This window comes from Erithacus rubecula (assembly GCF_903797595.1).
Source record: "Erithacus rubecula genome assembly, chromosome: 17".
In the NCBI taxonomy this organism is placed as follows: domain Eukaryota; kingdom Metazoa; phylum Chordata; class Aves; order Passeriformes; family Muscicapidae; genus Erithacus; species Erithacus rubecula.
This window is the reverse complement of record NC_136669.1, coordinates 932,414-946,474: the sequence shown is the minus strand read 5'-3', so window position 1 is coordinate 946,474 and position 14,061 is coordinate 932,414. Positions and strand designations below refer to the sequence as shown.

The 14,061-nt window shown below is 44.4% G+C and overlaps 1 protein-coding gene across 4 annotated transcripts in view; it reads right to left on the bottom strand.

Moving 5' to 3' along the window:
- XYLT1 (xylosyltransferase 1) overlaps positions 1–14,061 on the bottom strand; it is a 141,600-nt gene that overhangs the window by 101,880 nt on the left and 25,659 nt on the right. For 2 of the 4 annotated variants that reach the window (XM_079320642.1, XM_079320643.1), the window contains exon 2: positions 3,975–4,013. The exons of the other annotated variants lie outside the window; for them this stretch is intronic. In XM_079320642.1, coding sequence (XP_079176768.1) covers positions 3,975–4,013 — 39 coding nt within the window. The remainder of the gene's footprint in view (positions 1–3,974; positions 4,014–14,061) is intronic. 4 annotated transcript variants of the gene reach the window in all.

Sequence of the window (14,061 nt, the reverse complement as noted above, 5' to 3'; positions counted from 1 at the left end):
CAGGAGAGACAGAAAGGGACTCCTGCACAGGGTGACACCAGAAACCTGCAGCAGGGACCTGTGCATCTCTAAACTTGGGCTCCACATCAGCATTTAAAGACAAGATAAAAAATCAACAGTTTCATGTGTGTCAGTTTTGAAAGGCTGGGCTATAAAGAACACAAAACTACTCAAAAAGGGAAAAAAAGGGAATGTGAAGAATATGTCAGTTTGATGCCTAAAATAAAAAGGCAATGACCCTCATTTACAGAACATTCCTGTGTTTTCACAGGCAAAGGAACAGGCAGCACACCTTGAGGAAAGGTTACCAACAGGCTGACTTGCTGCCTCATTGTTATTTCAACTGTATTTTGCTTTTTTGCCCTTAAAAGAATTAACAAAGCAGCCACTAAGCAAGGGTAACTCTTTGACCTTTGTAAGACCCTGTGTTCAGCCAGAAGCACTGTGATAACACAAGTTCAAAGCTGAGCTGCCAGAAAGGTGCTCTGCAAGATCAAACATTGCTGGTTTCCTGCTTACTGAAAAACCAAACACTGTTGAAGATCACAACCAAATTAGCATCTAGATAATTGGTAAATAATTAACTTAGTGTCATTTTATAGGCCCCCAGTGCTTGCTCTTTTAATAGCATGATTTATCAGCGTTTATTAAAAATATTTTGCTTGCCATATGTAAACATAAGCCTTAGAAGACAGTTGAGCAATTAGAAATGTAGGTAACATTTACTACATAGGATAAAGCACAATTCAATGCTAAAAGATACAGGAACAAAGAAATAATAATTCTTTCTGGTTCCTGTGGAGTCATGGAACAACACATGTAATAAATTGCGTTATGCATAAGCAGCAAGATGAAAACTATTTCAAGTTTACAACTGTTTTACAGCTGTGCCATTTCCACAGTAAAATCACCTTTTGGCCTGGCCAGCACAGGATTTTTCAGTCAGGGAAAGGATTTTGAACCACACATTTCCCACCAGGACTAACAAGGGCCAAACCAGCAAGTCAAAATTTTGGTTTCTTTTTCCTGAAGAGGAAATACAGGGAATATTTGAAGTAACCCAAGATTATTAGCTTCCTTCCTTAATTTCCCACTGAAATGTGTTTTCAGACAAATTTTATCTCTTGCATAAATGTGCAGCTAGCAGCTTTGGGAGTGAGAGATGCCCACTGCTCACCAAGTGTGGTGATAAACTGCTGTAAGGCAAGACAATCAAACATTTGTGTCTTTTTTCTTTTCAATCTTGCTTTGTGTGATCTGGGCAGCAGCTCAGGCAGGTGAGCAAAAGAATCTTCTGCATAACTCCTCAGCTCCAGGAGCCAGGGAGAGGCAATTCCAGAAACAGACACAATTCCCAGTGCAAATATTCCCATGCAATGGGTACAGCCATTTCAAAGCTGCCCTGGCTACAGAATTATTGTGACTAGATCTGGGAAGTGCTGCATGTAAAACACAGCTGGGCACATCTATATTTATCCAATTATTATCTGATTGTTTGTAAGAAATTCTTGGTGCATTTTTGTTTTCTGTGCTGTGCCTCTCCATCCCAGGAATGGAATTAACATTTTAAATCACTTGGCTGTATAATAACACATAATCACTTTGCCACTGAGGTTTGCTCCCAGCATAACCTGAGGAAAATTGCAGGAGTGTGTGTGGAAAAAAAAAAAGCAGCATCACAAAAGCCTTTTCAGCTGTGTTCAGCTGTGGCTATTACAGAAAATGAAACAACACACAAACAGACCCCACGTGTCAGCAGAATTTCAAACCAGCCCCAAGGTAAAATCCATCCCAGTTTTCAAGAAATGCTGTGCAGGGAACACCCCACAGAGGGTGAAGTGATCGAGGTCAGTGCAATTCTCTGCTCCCATCTGGCCCCAAAGAAAAAGGAGGAGAATAAAGCATGCAGGAAACTTCTGCAAATGTGAGGATTCTTTACTAATCAGAGGAGCTAACCTTCTGTTCAAGGCTGTAAAATGTTAGCACTGCTGATATTATTCTACTCAAAGTGCTTTTTCACAGCAGAGAAAACAGAGACACTTGCAGCTAAAACTGCTAATTTCTTAGTCAGGATAAAAAACCATAAACTTCCACTGTTAATCTGAATGCTTTTGAACAGTTCAGGTAAAGAGAAATACATGCCCAGAGAGCAAAGCTGCCCCCTGACCTTCAGCTGAGAAGTTTTCCAGCTGTTCTACCTCTCCCAGAACAAATACTCTGCTCCCTCCCCACTCTGGACATCCTGCAAGAGCAGCCCCCAGGCTGAAACACTTTGGGACACAAGTGAGAAGGTTTGACTCTCCTCATCTATTTCAACATCAGAAGAAATCAGAAGAAATTTCTACAGAAAACAGATGTGCCTTTCAGTAACACTGAAAGAAATATGAAATGAGGGTACATTTGATTTCTACCTTTATTATTCATTAAACAGGGCACCTGTGCCTTCCCTGACCCCAACAATATTAAGGTGCCTTGAAAATACAGAAACTTTGGGCCTGGCAGTCCTGCTGAGAGCATTAGCAGGGAGGTGATGGGCCAGGAGAGGGAATGCCAACAGGTCAGAGAGGATGCAGGATAAGGAGGAGGACTGCTGGGGCTGAAGGCACCTCCTCAGCCAGAATTAACAGCAGCTGAGGATGATCTTGTCACTTCTCCAAATGCAAAGTTCTCTTGCTCATACTCACATATGCATTTCCCCCTAGCACCTTCAGTAACACAAACTCATGTTCTTACACTATTTTAAGTCAGTAATAAAGTAAGTGTTCATCATTACTGTGTATATCCAGTTCTACACTATGCACAGATCAGTTCTTTATTACATACACTGTGTTTTGACAGCACTTTATAATGCCACTGTGTTTAACAAACTCTGTGTGATCCTTCCTTGCCAGTTTTGACTCACAAGGACTTGGCTCTGAAGTGAGGTCCATAAAATAGATGTACTGTGCTTGTTGAAACAAATAACAAAACAGTCAAAAGCTTTCCCCAGAGAAAGGCAGCAGAAGACAAAGGTAGAAATATTTATGCAGTCACTCAGGGGCATTGGAAATGTGTTCTGAATAAACACTCATCTTCAGTATGCAAGCTCCACAGCCCTTGCTGTCTCCCAGAGATCAGCAAGAATGGAAATCAATGATGCTGCCTTGTTAGAAAACACAAATCAAAGCATCAGTGACTTTGTAAAATCTCTCCTGTCACTTTGACCTTCTGGTGCCAGGCAGCTCCACAGATTCATTACTGTTCATTGTAATGTCTAAAGAAAAAAAATCATCAGCACAAGTGTTTGAGAGTAACATCAGCAGCAGGAACAGGGCAGAGGCTGGGGAGCAGAATAAACAAAGAAATGAGAACAGCACCAAAGGTGCTCACTCTGCCTGAGCACTGTGTCCTCTTTCAGCACACACAGGTCAGTTCTGCTGTGTCCAGCTCTGTGCCAGGCCCTTCCTCACCTGCCTGTCAGGAACCTGCAGCCACACCTGCCCAGCCAGAGACACCAGGAGCTGCTGCCACACCTGCCCAGCCCAGCCAGGGACACCAGGAGCTGCTGCCACACCTGCCCAGCCAGGGACACCAGGAGCTGCTGCCACACCTGCCCAGCTCAGCCAGGGACACCAGGAGCTGCTGCCACACCTGCCCTGCCCAGCCAGGGACACCAGGAGCTGCTGCCACACCTGCCCTGCCCAGCCAGGGACACCAGGAGCTGCTGCCACACCTGCCCAGCCCAGCCAGGGACACCAGGAGCTGCTGCCACACCTGCCCAGCCCAGCCAGGGACACCAGGAGCTGCTGCCACACCTGCCCAGCCCAGCCAGGGACACCAGGAGCTGCTGCCACACCTGCCCAGCCCAGCCAGGGACACCAGGAGCTGCTGCCACACCTGCCCCTGCCCAGGACACCCCCCATAAGGGGGGCAACACCAGCACAGCCCTCTCCTTCAACCTCCTTTGAGAAAGAAGTGGGTGGGGTGGTACTAACCTGAGTCTCCAGGCTGGTGTAGGGACTAGGAGGTTCAATCTACAAAGAGAGCAGACAGAAACAGCCATTACTCTGCAATAGTGGAAAAGAGGGTGCTCTGAGCTGTTACTGGTCTAAATTAGTGATATCAGGGACAAACACACCCACTTGAACAAGGATGGCAGGATTATTTTTTTATTTTCTTTGAAGATTTACCACTTTTCCAGACATTTGGAAATCACACAACACCTTCAGAATCTCTGCAGTATTTGGATGAGCAAAAGCAGTTGCAGTAACAGGAGTTTACCATGTGCAGGCCCTGACATCTTTGATTTGATGCTCTTTTACAGTTCTTAGATTACAGCTGACTGGTTTTGGATCAGACTGGTATTTGACTGGTGCTCCTGCAACTTCAAGGCATTAAGATCTTTTAAGAAAGTTGATCAAGACTTGATGGTGCAAGGGTTGGCCACATCCCTGGGAAATTTTTTCTTCTCAACAGCTGCAGTTGGCTGTGGTTATTTTGTTTTTCCATTAAGTTTCTTCCTAATGAATGCTTCTCTCCAGCTCTGCACATTATAATGCAAGTGCACTGCACATTTTCTGCAGCCTGGCATCTTCCTTGGTGTCAAAATCTGAACTTTAGCTTAGCTTGGCCACAGGATTCAAAGCTCATTAAAGAACTTCTGAACACAAAAGCACAAAATCATCTATTTAGCCTGTTAATTAAAAGGTTAGCAAGAGATAACATCCCTGTAGGAAACTCCATCATTAGTGTTGTGGGATTAGCACTCAAGCAAAATCTTTAAAAGCACATCTTTTAAAGTATAAGGAACATTTAAAACCTCAGTCCTGCTGGTCCAAGCATTACTCTGCAAGGTCTTCCTTCCCACATCCTGTTTAATTGGAAAGTCTAATAGAGCAAAACCAGGTCAATGGTGCTCTCTCCTCAATCCATCACATTTGTCTCAATTAGACACCTTCAGTTCAGAAAATTCTTGTCTATCAGATTATTGGGCTCCTGAGACTAATTTTGAGTTTTGAGCCATTGTGATTCTCACTTAAACTAAATCACAGAAAAGAATGGAAAATAAAAAAGTGGGCTTCTCCAAGTTTCTTCAAGAAACTATATATTCCTTTTACTTTTAGCTATGCTTATAAAGCAGCTTTTGTTTTAACAATCACCATAAATATACTAATGAAAAAACAAGCCATCAACCCAGGAAAAAAAAAAAAAAAAGGTTAAGGAGGAAATTTGCCTTGAAAGCCTTGCCACACCTTTCCTCCACTCAGCAAGTCATGGGTCAGGCAGCACAGTGTGCACAGGTGAAAAAAAACCCATTATTTGTCACACTGCTAAAATAGAACAGGCTGGTGAAAGTTACCTCCACCACCAGAGCACCATCATGACATGATGCAGCAGATATCATCTGACAACTGGCCAAATGACACCAAGACTGGAAACCCAAATCTCATGTCATCAGCTCAGCTAGAGGAGGAAAAAAAAAATCATCTGAAGGTGAGAGATGATGTGAGAGGACTCCTGTCCTTGGACTGCCTTCCTCCAAAAGAAGTGATGGCAACACAGCTCCTGTTGTACAGACTCAGCTGGGATAAACTCACCCATTCTGCAGTTTGGTCACAGCATTGTGCTCCACTGTCCCACTCACATTCACACCACAGCAGCAGGATCACAACCCCAGCAGGTGTGTGGGGCAGACACAATACAAAGGGTGTTTATAAAAAGCTAAACACTAACAAAGAGCAGCTCAGCTGCACAGGCTCCCCTTTGGGAGATCATCTGCATTTTCTCAGTCAGTGCCAATTTGACTACAGACAAAAGCTTTTTCAACATGCCCTGCTCACTTCCAAATTACAATATTTCCATAAGAGGAAGTAGCTACTGTATGTATTAAACATCCTGGAAATATCAGGGGATTCCTGTAACAGATAAGGCTTCAAACCTAGACAAACTCAGTCCAAGATTTCTTATGTTAATTACTGATTTCTACAGCTTCCTGCAGCAATGAAAGCTGTAAATACAGACCAGGTTTTGAATGGCATTATGTCACCACACATCAGCCTGTGCTCTGCAGTTTTTCCTGTTTATTTCCCCCTCATTTGGCTGTGGTAAGTTCTATTCAATTGTGCAGCATTGCAAGGGGGACTGTTTTACCCCATCACTACAAAGCACAACACTCAAATTATCTGAGCAATAAATGAAGCTTGGCTTTTATGGGCAAAAGTTTAACCATCCAGGTTAAGTCCTTTCCCAGCTCACACTTTTTGCACAATTGCTGGAGATGGGGAAAACCCAAACCTTTCTCCCAGCTGCAGCTCTCCCAGTGCAACACTGCTGCCCCTCAGCCTGCACTGGGAGTGGGACACAGATGTGGCTGGGCTGTCTCTGTCTCCAAGATTAGGACAAATTTGGGGAAAAAATCCTTAACACTCTGGGTGGCACCTCTGCCTGCACAGAGCTGTTTGCTCTCACCCCAATCCCAAATGCCAGAGTTCTTTCCTGCTCCACTGCTGCAGTCACAGGTACTGCACTCTTGGAGCCAACCTGAGGGTCCCCAAAACACAACTGCAGAGAATATATCACCAACTCTCATCTTTAAGCAAGGCAATAAGGAAGCTGAGAGAACATAAATACAGCCAAATTTTCAACAGCAAAAAATACTTTTAAAATTCAAGCTCAAAGTCAGAAAAACTTTCACTGTTACTGCAGGAAGAGGCATGTTCTTAAAATCATCTGCCTATCTGTAGTGCCAAATAAATGTCAGATTTTGGTAAATCCCAGAGCTCTCCTCCAGCTCCTGTGCATGGTTATGGATGACAATGTGCACAGGAATAACCCACATGTGAGGGATGAGGGTACACACTTTGTTTTTTTAATTAAAGGTACAACCTCTGTGCTTTGTCCAACCTGCCTGCCCTCACTGATTATTAGTTGCTAATGAAAGGTAAGAGAACAAATTATCACACAGATAAAACAGCAGAATAACTGGCATCATTCCAAGAAAAGTTTTGGTTGGTCTGTGTATGTTCCACTTTAATTCTAGCAGGTTTCAGCAGCCTGACACAGAGCCACAAGAGTTGTGACACCTAAACCCCAGGGATGTCAGCAATCATCCCATCTCAAATTTCAGACTGCCATTTTTTAAAGTGTTATGAATCATTAATCTCCAGTGCTTGTTCCAAATGAAATCTGCAGTGGGACTGGAGTGTAAACACCATGGCAGTGCTGCACAAACAGCCTGACACATTGATCCCTTTAAAGACTGATCAGGGTAAGAATGTTTATTATTGCAAGGTGACACTGAGAACAGCAACTCTGCTCTGGGGCTTGGCCACTGTGCTTTTCATACTGGGTTAGTGCCTCACTCCCATAAATGAAAGAGACATGTTGGCAAATACTTTACAACCTTCCCAAAACAAAACTGAAGGACTGGAGGAATTGAGATGAATAAACCAAGAATTCCAAAGTCATATGGGAAATATGAGAGAAACCTGCAAAGTCTAGGACCTTGACCACAAGACATGCCACAAGAGATGCTTTTCCAGCAGTTTTACATCTTTGCCTCAATCTGATCACAGTGCCCCCAGCCTGGCTGCCCAGGGCTTGGCTCCAAGATTTGAGCCCTCTGCTCACTGCCCATCCCATCCTTCTGCACTGCACACCTTCAGCTCCCACACAGCTCTGCTCACCTTTGCTGAGTGGGGCAGCAACTTCAGAAGATTTTATTTTTTTTTTTACACATGATGAGCAATTTTGACTCCTTCCTGGTCACTTCTCCCCACCCCTGCAGGCAGCATGGACCTTGGCACAAGGCAATGGCCCCTGGCAGCAGTGCCACCCCCAGAGCCTCAGCACTTGCACTGCAGCAGGCTTTGTGCAGCTGCACACAGTGCATCTGCCTTGCAAAGTTCCTTTTTAGTTTTATTGATTTGTTCTATGTCAGTTCACAGCTGAATCAGTTCAGCTCATGGCACCAGGCAAGGGGAGCTGTGCTGGTGCAGCAGAGAGGAGCAAAGCCAGGAGCAGGAGGGAGAACCAGCAGCCAGGACAGGGTAAGAGGGCAAGCAGCAGTAACCAATTCCAGCACCACCAATGACTTCCCATGAAACCACAGGTTCAGACAAAGATATAAAATATTCACCTAAAAGTGACATTTCACAAAGATATAAAATATTCACCTAAAAGTGACATTTCACAGGTCCTCTGCAGTTGCTCTGCTGCCTGCAAGGCAGGTCACAGCAGCTCCCAGTGTGGGCAGAGCTGTTTGCACCATCTGCAGCTGAGGCTTTCAGCTGTCCCAGGGCACTGTCCTTGTCTCTTCTGCTGACTCATTTCATGACCCAGGGGTTTGCCAGCCTGTGGTTTTTATGCTACGTTCGAATGTGGCTCAAAACTTTTGTATATTCACAGGAGCACAAAGTAAAACAAAACAAGAGGGTTTGGAGTGGCCTGGACTGCCATTCCCCAGGTTTCTGCCCACTAGTGAGGGGCAGCAAAGGCAGGGAGCCTCTCTCCTTACCCTGAGGGTGGTGGTGGCACAGTGCCTGCAGACATGTCCCTGCCATGAAACCCAGCCTGTAATTACAGGAAGTGTTCAGTAACCTTAATTGCAACCCTCAGCTACAAGCCACATTAGCAGCTGCCTCTGCAGCACCAGCTCTCACATGCTGGCTGATTTGGGACTTGCCAGCAGTGCCAGGGCAACTCCAAAGGACCAGAGAATGATCCTGCAGACCTGGATTCCATCAGAGTGGGCTCCTCCAGGATCTGCCTGCAGAGAGAGCATTTCCAGGGTGCTCTGGGCAGGGCAGTGACAGGGAGGGGAGCTGGAGCAGCCCAGGCAGAGGTGCTGCAGCTCCTGAGAGCAGCAGAGAGTGCAGAGGCTGCTCCAAAGCACAGACTGCCACCAGCCTGCCAAACCCCACTGGGGCACCTGAAGCACGCTGCACCCGTGCCTTCTGCCAGCCCTTCATCTGGGCAAATGGACTGTCTGTGCAGCCAAACTGCAGAACTGATCCTAAATAAACGAAACATAGGGTAATGGGTTTAATGAACATCATTTTCTCAACAGTTTGGTGACAAGCTGCAAAGGATGAGAGGGCATCTAAGCCAGGACACCCACCAAAATTTAAGATGTAGGCTTTTATGATCAATTCCATAAAAGTACTGTCCTGGACAACAGCCCTAAGTACACAATACAGGCTCTAGACAATCAAAACACTTCCCCACACACAGGGCTAGCCACCACCTCTCCTCTCCTGTCCATCCCAACTCTGGATATTTCACCACCAGAAACAACTGCAGTCTTAAAAAAAAATAGCTGATGGCTTTGGTACAAACTGTTCTAATTCTTGGCTAGTAAAGTAAATCAGTATAGCTTCTTCAAAGTCAAAAATCTGAGGGTCTTCTCCCAAATGAACAATCACAGGCTTATCCAGCAGTGGAAGAGCAGCTCAGGTAAAACTAAGACCAAAGATAAAACTGTGCTCTTGCCTGCAGGAATTGTACAGAAGACTGTAGTCATTTACAGACTCTAAACTGCAGCAACACCTACTATTCCTGAGCTTGCACTAACAGTGCCCAGAAATAGCCCAGAACTTCCTCACACCTCCATAAAAACATTACCCAAAATAAATCCATACCATCCTACTGAACATTTAATCCATACACTGAATCTTCTGTCTATTACTGGCCCAGTTACAAATGAAGCTGGAATTATTCCTATCTTCAGTGTCTTTTACCACTTGAAAAGTATCTTCTGCAGCCAGCTCAGCACAGAGCTGTGAGCATAGCCGGGGGCTGCAGCTCACTGATAGCAGCAGGGAGCTTTCCCAGATGTCTGTAAAATATGTCTGGCCACTGAGATGATGCTGTCCAAGTGCTGCTTTGACATTTTGAATATGTCAGCTCCCCAGCCAGACGTGCTGTCTCACAGGTATGAGCAGCAGACAGTTAATGTTTTCACTTATTAACTCCAGGCACACTTATCTTTCAGCCCTGACACCTCAATACAGCTGCTCCAACACCACTTTGCAAATCTGTGCTTAAGAATGATACATCAGAGCAACTCACAGCAAGGGTCAACTGTCCTGCTTTCCTTAATAATTTAAGAGCTGGCAGGAGCCACGCTGCTCTGCTCAGTTGTTTTAACCAACAGCACAGCTGGCTTCAGGCAGCAAATTTCAGCACAAAATGCAAGTGTGTGAAGCCAAGGAGCACTAATCTAATGGATCAATATAACAGAGATGGCAGAGGATGCTGCTGACAAAGATCTGTCCCCCTGCCCCAGCTCAGCCCATGGCCAATTCCCCAGAGGATGCTGCTGTGGGAGCAGCAAGAGAGCACCTCTGCTACAGCCTGGCTATGGTTCTAACTCTAATTACACTCAGAGATGTGAGTTATTTGTAGTTTCACTGATGGGAAAAAAAAAAAAAAAAAAAGACACATCCTTATGCAACATTTTAATAGAGTTGGAGGAGTCTGTATTTATAGAATAACCAAGTGTCTTAAACAGCTACATAAAAAGGCACATGGAAGGAGACAGTAATTCACTTGAGAGTATAAGCATTGCATTTATAGGGAAAAAAAATGTCCTGTCTGGCAACACTGCAGTCACCATCTGTTATGAGAACAATCTGCCTATTATTATATCTGACTATATTATCTGACATGGGACATGGTGTAAAAAATCAGCAGGAAGACCCAGACCAAACTCAAAGTTTCCAGACAAGTAAGCTACCAGAAGAAAATTGAAGTCTGGAACATGTTGCAAAGATAAAAGGAGCAGCTGAAGAGAACTGAGCAGGGCAGTTTCAAAGCTGAGGTGGGCACTGCTATGCTGAGAGCAGAATTCAGCCAGTCAGCACAAGGGCTGCAGGTATTTATATGGAACTATTGCAGGTAACAGCTGGAAATCCACATCCAAGCACTTGGAAAAGAGAGAGACACGGTGGGGGGCCAGCTTGAGAGGTGTTGGCATCACACCAATAACAACAACAACAGAAATAAAGCACATTTTCACCAGCTCTAGCACTGCAGACAGACACTGTGCATGCTTCAGGTCTGAACCCCTGAACCCACCCAGAGAGGGGCACAGAGCTGGGGCCATGCCCTGAGCCTTGCCATTCTCATCAGAAGCATCTTTCAAAAGAATAAACAGCCCTGGCTCCTTCCAGAAAGGGAAAAGACAGGGGAAAATCAGCTTTGAGAAAATCCAGCTAAAAATCTTGAGTGTGACAGAATGAGAAGCAGCCTGTATAGCTTCATACAGAATAAAGCATGCCAGACAAATTTAATTGCTTTGTTTGTTCTTTGATAGAGTTACAGAGAGAGTGGACAAAAGGAACACAGAGGAGGTCATATTTTCTGGATTTTCAGCATCTGTGTCTCATGAAATCCTAAGTGAAAAATTAATTCAAAAAGACTTGGGAAGGGGCAAGCACAGCACTGGAATTGAGAACTGGCTGCAGGACTGTAAACAAATGCTGATGATAAATGCCACTGTATTGAGCTGAGGGAGGTCATATTGAACAAATTCATTAATGACCTGAAATGAGGATTAAAGAGCATGCCAACAAAATCTGAGGATTGCATTCAAGCTCAACTGTCTGATGGATGCAAGGCAAGGCAAAAATTGTGGGGTTATAGATTAAATGATAAATCCATTTAGGACCATGCAATTCCTCTGCATGAACTTACTGCATTCCAATCTTGGTGGGGGGAGAAAGGAAAACACAAAAACTCTGAACCCAAAACAACAGACATGACAAAAAAAATCCCAACCAACCAACCAACCAAACTTTTTGAATGAAAATCCCACCCAAAAACTTTTTGAATAATTTTGAATGAAAGTTTTAACAACAGAATTTGATAACACTGATCTTTAAGGGATGAAATAGTTTACTTTTTCAAAGTACAGCTGCTGACTTTCAGCTTTGGAATTACTGAGGGTTTAGCACTAGACTCTGAGTTTTATCAATGAGCTACAGGAAAAGATACAGAATATCCAGGTAGAATAGCAGTTTTGGCTCCCTTCTGCAGTTTTCATGCCAGAACTAAAACATATTTTCCCCAAATAACAGAACCTATCCATCATTTTTATTATCAGCCTGGATGCAGATCCAAGTTTCATCACTCGGTAAGTTAGAAAAACTCTCATTAGCATCTGTGTGTGCAGGGAGCCCATAAGAACACCTCATTAACTCATTAAAGAGGATTCTCACAGAGATTAGCTCCCTCAATCCTTCATTTAGCTCCCAATCCATTCATGTGAGGCTATTAAGCCCCTCACAAACAGTAACACACTGCAGGAGCTCAGGTCTGAGCCCTACCCTGTGCACACTGCTGAGAATCCCTGCAGCCCCAAGGGATCCTTCTGTCCAGCTGGAGCAGCTGTGGGACACAGCAACAGTGCCCAGTCCCCATCATTTCACACCATCCTTAAACAAACCCTGCTGCACAGCACACGTTTGGTGACAAGAAACAGGCACAGGCAGAAGGAAAGGTTACAGCAATACAGGGCAGCTGCTGCTCACTGAGAATTGGGGAGGCAGCCAGAGAGGAACATCCCATCTCCATCCCTAATTTCCAGATTTTTCTTCTTTTCCTTGCCTCTAGCCCCTGTTCTGTGCATCACTGCTGTCAATCATTGGAACCTGTTTTCCACCAGCCACCTCTGCACAAGCAGCACATCTGGCCCTGCAGGAGAGGCTCCCTCTCTCCTGAGCTGCTCCCAGCTTGGGATCCCACAGGCAAATTCTGCCACTTCCACAGGTCACACAGCCCTGTGCTGGGAAACAGCACTTGCCATCCAGAGAATTGCATCTAGAGCAGCTTCATTTTGCACTGGCTGCAGATGCCACGGTGACAATTGCTCCTGCAGGAGCAGGAATGAGTCCTTTGATTCCTACCAAATCTCCATTCCCTCAGCTGCAGACAGTGCTGCATCCACACAGGGCTGTCAGAGGATTCCACCCTTCTAAATTCATAGCTTTAATACAGATGCACAATTTTATTTTCAAGCTGAATAAGTCAAAGAACAATTATTCACTCCCATCTGCTTAAATGAAGCAGATGTGCAAGACCCTAATTAGCTGGTATGTCCACACCACCCATTTTTTTTTTTTAAACCAGGAGCACTGGGTTGGTTTTAGCTGTGGCTGTGCACAAAAGGCTCCACAATTCTTTACTGCAACTCACTTAGTATCATCTCCCAAACTAACAGCTCAGACCTAGCAACTGCTCTGTCACATCCAATCCACTTCAGAAAACATCAAATAATCTGTGACTGGGGGATAAGGATGTGCAGGGGAGGCTGAGCTGCCTGCAACTGAAGCTGTGCAGTAAATGGCTTTGCAGATCTCAGGAACTCAGACAAAAGATGTTATTAATGGCACTTGGGGCTGGAGGGGGGAAATCCTTGAATGTAAACTTTGAAGTCGCTGCACACTGAGGAAGAGGAGTGAGCAACAAGAAAAACTTGCCCACAGTAAAGGATGTTGTGACAGGCAACTGCACAGCTTGAGAGCATCACAAGCACCCTAGGAATCTGGAGAATGGGATGGGAGAAACTGTGGGGAGACTCAAGTTAGAAACTGCACACTGCATGGTTCATTTTCCTGTAATTCCTTTTATTCATTGCTATAATCAACTTGACATGCAAAGCTGTTCCCAATTTACTGACAGCTTTTCAGCTGACATTTAGTTCTCAAGGTATTTTTTTTTAAACCTAAATAGCTAATTATTCATTGCCTTAAACCAGGATATATAACAATGTCAGGAAATCATCTGTTCAAGTTATATCAAAAAGCCTTTGGGGATTAGTTCATCTCTTTTGTATGCAGCAGCAAACACTCACTTGTAAACAATTAAATCATCATTTGAAATCTGTCTACACTTTTAGCATCTCTGAATGTAGCCTGAATAATAATAGAAACAAGTACCTTATTGTTGCACCTAGAGCCCAGGCTGAAAGGTTTTCCTCCATAGTATCTCATTTACTTGGGCAAATATATATTTTACCAATACACTGGTCACTCGAGGTTTTTGTTACAGAGTTATTTCTAAGCTCAAAAATTTAACTCTCTA